The sequence below is a fragment of the Anoplopoma fimbria genome, chromosome 24 (genome assembly GCF_027596085.1).
Source record: "Anoplopoma fimbria isolate UVic2021 breed Golden Eagle Sablefish chromosome 24, Afim_UVic_2022, whole genome shotgun sequence".
In the NCBI taxonomy this organism is placed as follows: domain Eukaryota; kingdom Metazoa; phylum Chordata; class Actinopteri; order Perciformes; family Anoplopomatidae; genus Anoplopoma; species Anoplopoma fimbria.
The window spans coordinates 11,264,328-11,274,205 of NC_072472.1; the positions used below are offsets into that span (position 1 = coordinate 11,264,328).

At 39.8% G+C, this 9,878-nt stretch overlaps 1 protein-coding gene across 1 annotated transcript; it reads right to left on the bottom strand.

Annotated features, from left to right (window-relative positions):
• Positions 1 to 767: 767 nt before the first annotated feature.
• On the bottom strand, positions 768 to 7,596 carry dnajc18 (DnaJ (Hsp40) homolog, subfamily C, member 18). The gene is made up of 8 exons (XM_054625823.1): positions 6,944 to 7,596; positions 5,857 to 6,025; positions 5,302 to 5,447; positions 4,243 to 4,449; positions 4,010 to 4,122; positions 3,573 to 3,682; positions 3,282 to 3,454; positions 768 to 2,621 (listed from the first exon to the last, which is right to left on the bottom strand). The coding sequence occupies exons 1-8, from the start codon at positions 7,068 to 7,070 to the stop codon at positions 2,497 to 2,499; spliced, it is 1,170 nt and encodes a 389-aa protein (XP_054481798.1). The 5' UTR covers positions 7,071 to 7,596; the 3' UTR covers positions 768 to 2,496.
• Between the last annotated feature and the right edge of the window lie 2,282 nt (positions 7,597 to 9,878).

The following is a 9,878-nucleotide window of genomic DNA, read 5'->3' on the forward strand; positions in this document are numbered from 1 at the left end:
ACATGGCAAAGAGTAGCAAAGAGCAGCACGCACATTACATTATGAATAAGTTAAACAGTGTTGTGTTTCCAGGAACCTCTGTATGTGATGTTACATAGCGATGTCCACACACAGATGGGACACACCATCTTCTTCAAAGCTCCCCTCTGGCGTAGGACCTATGGTATGGAAGGATTTCACATTTTTGATTTTTAGTCATAAGTTCAGTGTTGTGTAAATGGGCCTCATCAATATTATGTATTCAAAGCTTAAATGGAGTCAATCCAACTCCTGTACAGGATGCCGTACTGTTGCTGTTGAGCATGCAAATACACTGTGTTCATGTTTTCCCTTTGACCCTTATGTCCACTGACTTATGTAAGCAAATGTGTTAGATCCAGACATCTGTAACTGGCATCAACAGTAGTAAAGGTAAATTAGTTTGAGAGCCCAAATGGAAAGTCAAACTTTGGGCACGTTTCCTGATGTTTTCAGTAAACGGTTCAGACACAGAAAATGTGTTCGGTTCAGATTTATCTACCTTTTTAAATATAAATACTGTAATTCTCAGTCTCACTGCCTAATCACTTTGAAATAAATAGACATTGATTCTTTTATGATAATAATTTCTGATGATGTGGAACAATAATAACTAAATATATATGAGTCACCTGCGTCTTTTCATTTGCTTTCTTAATGATGTGACCGAACAAATAAAGCATTCAGAGAGTCAAACCACCACCAAACCATAAATGAACAAATCAGACGGGCCAGAACATATTCTGATTACATCTTTAATTTTCAGGTATATTTGGCTGAAAACTGAATTCTGCAGTGCTGCTCTGATGAACTACAACCCCGACTGATACCAAAACCTGATATTTGCGTATCACAGTAAAGGTTTCACATGTTTTGAGTTACAGTGTGGACCTGAATATTCTAAATCAATCAACATTTACTGTGTCAGTAGTTATGAAGATGTGGTTGCTGAAAAAATTAAACACGTAACTAATAAAACACTCTCTCACTAGGGTGCATGCAATAGGGAACAATAGGGAACAGAGGATTGAACATTAACTTAAAAGTGCTTAGGATGAACCTGAATCTTTTGCAAGTATGAGCACAGCTAAGGCAGTTTGGCAGTCTTGGTGCACAGAAACAAGTATCAGTGTCTGTATAGGGTTTGGATCATCTGTGGTTGGTATAAAGAATTAAAGTTAACACCTCCACAAGGTTAGCGTCCTACTCATGATGAGATCAAGACAAGCAAAAGTCACAACGATTTAAACTGATAATGATTCTGATAGAGATGTGAACAAAAGTATTCTTCCTTATAAAACATTAGTATAAATTAAAAAGGTGCAGAATTTATGAAACATTTATTAAACATGGGCCAAGTAGTATTCTACTACGAAACAAAAGAATGTAAGCTTCTGCATTGTTTGAGGAAAAGGAGGTATTGCATGCTATTTAAGCCAAAGCGACCTTACAGATACCGCTCACAGTCGAGCTTCTCGTATCCACCAGGACGCTGAGCAGGACTGTGAACGGGCTTTTTGGTTGAACTGGACTCTTTGCTTGTGACGAAACAAAAGTACAAATTCAACACACAACAGTCATTTCTCTCGCTTAAACCTCAAACATATGCCTGCAGCTAGAGAACTGAAAAAACCTCTTGAATGGAAGCTTAATGACCAATGTAATAAACCCCTATGCGAGCAGCAGTGCAGGCAGCAGGAAGCTCCACAGTCGGAGACGGCTCAATCGTTGGCAAGTGCAACCTTTTACGATCACACAATCAGAAAAATGATGTCAAGATCTGTTAAACTTTACTGTCATGTGCCTCCTATTGCTTTAGCTTTAGCTTGCCTGATTAACCACAGTAAATCTGATTTGTCAGTGTTGTAATAATAAATAAAAGCTCCTCTGTTATTTCACAGTACAGAAGCGCTCCGATTTGTCCAAAGACTACAGTACTATATTAGTCACTGTATTTTAATACTTCCTACAGAAAAAAAAGAAAAAAAAAGAAGATGAGCCAAGATGCTCAGGCAACAATCACTCCATTAACTATTAAATAACACCTACAATTTCGGCAAGGACACAAAAACATTAAAGAAAAATAAATACAGGTGAGCTACAAAACCTGAACGATTAAATCATGTATGAGTGAACACACTACTGCCTTCATAACCCCAAAGGGAGACCCCTTATGTCATGCCATTTCTATAAGAAAGTTTAAAGGCTCTGAGACATCATCCACACTGCCACAGTGAGTTTGCACTTGACGCTGCTGCTACCACCACAGCCGAGGCTGGCAGCTAACATGCAACTCTTATTTTCTACCATCAAAGAGGAGAGAAGGCACATTGTTTCCAGTGGCTTAATCTCCCACTGACTGCGCTGTACCTAAAAGGGATTTCTTTACAAAGTGGCCGGATTGGATAAATTACACACTTCAATAAAATGCGTTATTGTAAAGTCTGTAAAGAAACGCGTTCTCCTCTCAAACAGTCCTCATTTTCCTCTCTGACGGCCGACCAGTCGATGCAGTTTGTCACAGTTGTCCAGCCTCATCGACTCGGCCTTCTGCTTTAACCGCTCGTCTCGGTACAGCTGTCCGAGGTTTGCCAAGTCTGATTCTGCAAAGGAGAACAGAACGTCAAAAGAGTGATGCATCATAATGGTTTATGAACGCTTTTGACACTTAAAAGAATAGTGCTACCTTTTTGGGGAATACACTTATTATCTTTTGCTGGCAGAGAGTTAGATGAAAAGAACAATGAAACCACTCTCATGTCTGTATGGTAAATATGAAGCTACAGCCAGCAGCCAGTTAGCTTAGCTTAGCATAAAGACTGTAAACGGATGGAAAAAACTAGCCTGGCTTAGTCCAGCTGTTACAAAATCTGCCTGCATGACACCTCTAAAGATCGCAACACACTAGATCTTGTTTTATAAATCAGTACAAAAATATAAAGTGAAAAAAGATAATTTTGCTATTCTATGTGGGGGGGGATGTTTGCCGGAGTATTTCTTAGGTAGGACTAGTTGCCTGGCAACCAGTGGAGATTCTCAGTTACTGCTCCCAGCTGCTGGCTGTAGCCTTATATTTAAACCCAATTTTCAGCCAGAAAGCAATTAAGGATATTTCCCCATTCTTTTAACATTTACCAACTGGATGCAATGTGATTTGAGGGTCCGGACAGGAAACAATACAAGTATAAATGAAGATTTTAGTATTGTTGAAGTCGGTGATACCTGCACTGTAAAATAAACCGACGCCTCTTTTGCTTGCTTACTTTGCTGTTTCTCTTTCCAGCAGCTGTTCTGCAGATGTTCGATATAGTCGCTCTCAATAGTTTTCTCTAGTTCATCCAGCGAAGCTCCACGGTATTCCTTCTCAAAACTTTTGTCCACATAGTACGGTACACCCATGTGCTGCGTCTCCCTGGACACCACCAGCCCCATGGCCCTGAAACCCCCCCCACCCCAAAAAACATGATTAAAAATGTACTCAGTGAAACCACAGTGGAACACCGGGGATTTGCTCAGATGTCACTGTAGTGAGGTTAATGGCGCCACAGACTCACGGCTTATAGAAGAGACTGTAGGGCGGGTTAGTGGCCATCATCTGAGTAAACACTGATATGAGGATTAGCACCAGCACAGGAAGAAGCTGCAGCAGCGCTGTGAAGGTGTTCTGTGGGAAGATAAAAATCAGCACAGATTACAACGCATATAATACTGCATGTAGGCCGCACTGATTCCTGCCAGAGCAGAACAGTGTGTCTTAGAAGCAAACCACGTAGCGAGAAAGGCACTGCAGTTATGAGGAAAGTAAATGAATGACGTAACATTAATCAGTAAGGGAAAAGTTGCAGCCATGTTAAAAATGCATCCCTAAAAAGTGTCATTTCTCCAGTGCATGTTAATGATTGGAACATAGACTTATCTCAACAAGAAGACAGCAACATAACACTGGAGATGTTTAACAGGGATCTGTCTTCATGTTTCGTGAGTCACTGACCTGACTCTGGTTTTCCTCCACCACCTCCTCGCGCCTCTCAAAAGCGCGTCGACGACGAGGCTGATAGAACTGAGAGTAGGAGGCTCCCTGGTTGGTGTACACGTGGATATTTCCTGTAGAGAGACACGTGCTTCTTTAGCATCCACGTTTCCATAATAAGAAAGTAGATAATACTCCTATAAACTGTAATTACTTCCAACCAAACACTCGCGCGCGCACACACAGCTGCCCACCTGTTGGAAACCTTCCCCCGAAGAAGATATTGAAGAGTTCCTCGGGAGAAATGTCGGCCTCAAAGTCTCTGTTGAAGCTCCGGTAGTATCCATGGCGACTGTGGCTGGATTGTTGGGGTGCGCTCGAAGCTGCAGATTGATCTCCGTATTGATCGTACTGCTGCCTCTTCTCTGGATTGCTCAGCACTGCGTATGCATTGCCTATCGCTGTTGGGAACAGGGGGGGAAACGTTTGGTCGGGGCAAATCAGCAGAATCTAAACACCAATGATGTGGGAAAGCCTTGCCTTAAAATAAAGTACAGGTAGTCTGTTTGGTAGATAGCCATGGCCTTAGTTTTAGGGGAACTATAATGTTGCTATGGATACAGCTACCTAGCTGTGAGCCCTCTTTATTTTTTGCCTACATTTGTTTATATTTTGGCAAATTGGCACCATTGCACTTATGCTGGATTAGCTAATAGCAGTTCCTCTTTATCTACCGTGTATGTACTCACAACTATCACTGGATTACTTTGATACTGAGGAAAACTCCAAAGTTATAAAGGACCCTCTTATTTCTACCATTTACAAGCAGACATTTGTCGCAATTGTCACCGGAGTTCCTCCTTCGGAAAGTGTACGTCCCACTAAATTTAAAAAAGGAAGTGTCATTTCTGTGTGCTCAGATTTAACTTGAGTTATAACTCTGAGAAGGAGTAATATTTGTGACGCAAATTGCTGTAACCTACTTCTGCCTGTAACTGCTGACTCTGTTGGTGAATGGGCCAAACCCGCGGTCAAAACTACAGTAACTATCTTTCAGTTGCTTTCAGAATATCTGCATGCACCTGGCCCTTTATCTTTAACCTCTGACCACGACCTCTGACTCTGCTGAGAGGTGGTAACCGAGAAGAAGAATTTCCCTTTGTGGGGTCAGGAGAGGCTCGTCATTATGCAAGAGTAGTGCTTAACAACAGGGTTAAAAAAATCATACAATAACAATGGATAATGAAAATATAATGTCGGCATTCTCACAAAAACAAAGCAGTTTTTTCTTCCTCCTCCGTCACAACTCGTACCTTTGAAAGCATCCGTGGCTCCTGGAGCAAAGTTCTTGTCGGGGTGAAACTTGAGGGCCAACTTCCTGTACGCCTTCTTCAAATCTTCATCGCTGGCATTTTTGGTAACACCGAGGATTTCATAAAAGTCCTTGCAATTCTTTATCCTGCAATAAAAAAAAAAGCAAAATGGATGTAAAAAAAAAAACACAAACCAGAACTCCCCCTTAAAACTAATACGAGGTTATTGAGCATGAAGACTCTTCACACTACAGTTAGTTCGGTACATGTGCATCGTTATATCTACATGAAAAGTTAAAAGGAAACATCATGACTAAAGATAAACGGGTTAAGATCCATTTCCAATACTGTAAACATCAAGCTCTTCTCTAGTCATCTTTTTGGGTTACTGGCAAAGCTAAATTCAATTACTATAACTATACTCAGTGGCACATCTAACCAGTGTATGACCAGTAGACAGGTTATTTAGAACATGTGACACAGACATAGTTATAGAGAGAGGAGCAATTGCTGTGTAACAATGTGAAAAAAACAGAGTCCAGAGTCGCTGTTCACCTGAGAACACCCTGCCGTTGATCCTCGGTGTAGGTCTTCTTGTCATCACCACCTACGTTACTCGTTTCATTTTTGCTGATGTCCTCGTCTCCCCAGCCTGTTGGCGGCGGCACGTGGTTTGCTTGTGGATCAGCGGTGCCTCCATTCCTCACTATGGCATCTATCAGCACTGCAAACAGAGAAGACAATGTCAAGAGGTCAACTGACAATTTAGGTGTAAATGGGGAGAGATGGTGGAGAAAAATGAAACACAACAGGTAAGGAAACTATGACAACTGGCCAACAAAAACCTATATGGTCGGCCATTAACATACAGATGAATGACAAATTGAAAGGTCAGTATGACAGGAGGGCGTTTGGCCACGAATAGCCTCCAGAACAGCTTCAATGCTCCTTGACATAGAATATAATCATCTGAAACTCTGATGGAGGGATGAACACCATTTTTCCTAAAATTGATTTGGTATTTTGTTGATGATGATGATGGTGGAGGGCACTGTCATCCCATTGGTGTTAATATCCGGTGAGGTTGAAGGCCAAAGTATTAGATTCACACAATATGCATGCTAAACATGCAGTGATTCCCTATTCTGTATGTGGAGGCATTTATTATGAATTAACTATTATTACTCAGGCTTTTCATCCATGCAGTACATGAGTAGAGTGATATTAACAGTGCACTGTACATGGAAAGTTTCTCTCTCCTTGCACTACATGTGCATACTGCTGTAAAATGGACCCTGTGACATTTAAACGCCTCATGCACGTTGTGTTCAAAGACAGTTGAATTAACCTGGTTATGATGCAAACGCTACTAAAGTCAGATTTAAAACACAGCCTGCAAAGGGGAGGGGAGGAGGGGGTGGGGGGTGCAGGGAGCCCTACAGCTGCAGCCTACACAGACATTAACTATTAAAGCCAGATAGCTCATGTTTGCCTCTGCTTCTAATAATAGCAATCCGGGTGCACCCATCCTGCAATATGTAAATACATGTCTTACACTTCTAACACAAACAGGGTGAGTTAGCTGGTTCACCATAAGCCTTGTCAGGACTGCCATTGCAGAATGTGCGTCAGCTAATTTTACCTCTGGCCCGGGTGCTGGGGTGAATATTCTGGGCTTCATACAGCAGCTGCAGAGCCCGATCTTTCCGTCCGGACCGTAAACACAGCTTCGCCTTCTCAATCAGCCGGTCGGCCTCTTCTTTCTCCATTTTTAAACGTCAGGTCGCTTTTTTTTTTTTTTTTTTTTTTTTCCTTCTAAATGTAGTCTTTTTTCCCCCTGTGCAACGTGCAGTCCAGTATCATGTGCCAAAGCGATAGCCGTGTTAGCTTTGGTTTCAGACAGCTGCGTAACGCTGGCTCAATGCAAACCTGCAGTCACTCAAAGTCCTTTCGCTCCTATCCGATCTGCAGACGGTGGCTGCTGCTGTCGGGCTGCAAACAGGCCTGCAGCTGAGCCATTTTAATTATTATTTGTTTTTAAAAAAAGCTTTGAAAAAGATGCACTGGTTGTTGTTTTTTTTGGTTGCTGTAAGGCTTTTTTCTTAGTGGTGTTTAAAGGGCCACCCTGCTAGATTAGACTGGACCTCCTGAGCTGTGATGGGCAGGAGGTGGAGGCAAAACGTCATTTCCTGTGTGGTGAGCTGGGAAAGCTGGAGAAAAACGGGGCCTGGTATTAAGTCATTTATTTGTTTGATTGTCTTGTTTGTTTGCATTAGGGAATTTGTTTAGTCCATCCCATTGCTTTTCATGTCAATTACTAAATGGTCCCCAAAAAAACAAAACCCTGTAGGTTGAGTAACAACAGCAGGTGAATTGTAATTGTGCTGCATTCAAGGTATTTCAACATTTGTACTTGTGGTGCATTCAAGTGCCTATGATAGAGGGCTAGATACAAAATGGTCCTGAGGTTTTTTGGTGGGTGTTTTTTTGTTGTTGTCATTTTTATTCATCATGTAGTACATTGCTGCATTTGACTGCAGTGGCAGAATGAGCAAATGGCAGGTATGTAAAGGATCTTTCTAATTAACCAACTAATAAAACTGCACATTTAGATCATTTGGATTATGGTAACATTACATAAAATTACAAATTGTAAACATCTCTGTACCAGTTGAGATTTTTTTATTTTGATGTAACATACTGTATTGTGATGATTTTTATGATACTCTTTGTGTATTAAATATTCTTGGTTGGCTACACAGTACACAGGTAAGACATGTGATTGTTTTGTGAGGGGTTGTATCTGGATGTAAGTCATTGTAAAAGTTGCAATTAGCATGAATATATCCGTCAGTGAGTTAGAAACTATGCAACACATTTTTTTTTGTTCATGCATATTTTATTCAAGAGTAAAAAAATGTGATTTGTCCCATAGGGCATGCTTACAATGTGTGTATCATTTAGGAAGTCAAATGCCAAAACATATTTCCATAGATAATAAAAAACGTTGCAAGATAAAATCCATTATATTTGTTTGTTGAAATATGCATGTAGACCATACAAGAACCAGAAACAGAGGAAGAAAAATAACCATAAGCTAATTTGTAACAATAATAATATCAGCAGTAAATATAACCAGAGTACAATGTTTCCTGTTAAACGTAAGTGCGACACGTGATTTTCTTAGTGTCCGATTCATTTACATCTGAAAACCATGCTATCATGCTTTGGCAGCCTGAAAGTTGCTTTTCACTGAGATTATATTCATTCACACTATTGAACATTTTCTGTACATCAGTACAACAGAAAAAAAATAATGCAAGGCTCCACACCTCAGAAGGGCATCTCTGCATACAATAAAATCAATATAAAATTAAAAGCAGTGGTAATAAATAACAGAATGAAAAAAATGGACAAAAACAATCAAAGGAAGCCTATTTATAAAAAATTATAAAACAAGACAAATCAAACTACAAATGTAATTCAAAAATAAAAGAATTCAAGTTTACTATTTGAAACACAACTATCACAATTATAATCTCACATAACAATTAGGAACTTAATTGCATGCATTGATGCGTTCCATACCATAGATGCTGTGTTAAAAATCACTTTCTGTCCATCCTTAAGTCACATACCTTTATCATTAAATAGAAAGATGAAATATAAAGTAGAAAAAATATTAATGTATGAAAGGAAATTCTAGAAATTTATGTGAAATTAAGTGTTGCTTGAGGTTGGGGCTTCACTGGTATCAACTTTCCCTAATAATTTATTTTGAAAGATCTAGAATGTTTCCTGTTTAAATGGAGTTACTTTTCTCTTCTTCTATCAGTCATTGGGACTTTAGATTTGATATTTAATGTGGATCACAGTGAGGGTGCACTTTGTCAGTCAAGTTTAGGGCCTCTTTCTGCTCTGTACTGCACTGTCAAATTAGATCAGATTAGAAAAACGGTTGAAAAACAAGAAATGATATGCAATGTACACAATTTGATGCAATATTGATGCATTAATAAACCAAATGCCAGGTCTACACTGTGCTCAGACTTAATGTAGGGAAGTAATTCTGACAACTTTAAACTAATCCTAGATCAATTTCAGTGAAAAATATATCACATTTGCTCTCAAAGTAAGCATTAATTAATTCAATTCTGGTTAGGATACAATCTTCAAATCTCTTGAAAACATTTTCTGGATGAATCTAAGCCTGCTAATTTCAAATGACACAATAGAGTTTGGTTGTTAAATAAAGGATATTTCAAATATATGCATTCACAAATTTGTAGAATTTCCCTCTCCCACTGACATAGAACTTAGTTTAGCTCTTAGGCATGAAATCTCATTGAATTTGCAGCACAGCAAAAAGTGCAATGTCTTTAGCAACAAGCAGGTGAGAAATAATCAGATAGTGTGTGATAGCAGGACATGTCCCAAAGTTCAAAATTACTTCTTCTTTTTCCCTCTGTGGTCCAGAAACGGTTGTTAATGCTGCTTTGTCGCCATAGCGATGCAGAGATGAAAAAACCCTCCTTTAGTGGAGGATGCTTTCCAGAAAGTGTGTGAGGTATAGCTTG

Coding starts and splice junctions, on each gene's coding strand:
- dnajc18 (XM_054625823.1), bottom strand. CDS start 7,070: ATGGAGAAAGAAGAGGCCGACCGGCTGATTGAGAAGGCGAAGCTGTGT. Junction 5,448..5,856: donor CAACGGCAGGGTGTTCTCAG/GTGAACAGCGAC, acceptor TTTTTATTGCAG/GATAAAGAATTGCAAGGACT. Junction 3,683..4,009: donor TGGAGGAAAACCAGAGTCAG/GTCAGTGACTCA, acceptor ATCTTCCCACAG/AACACCTTCACAGCGCTGCT.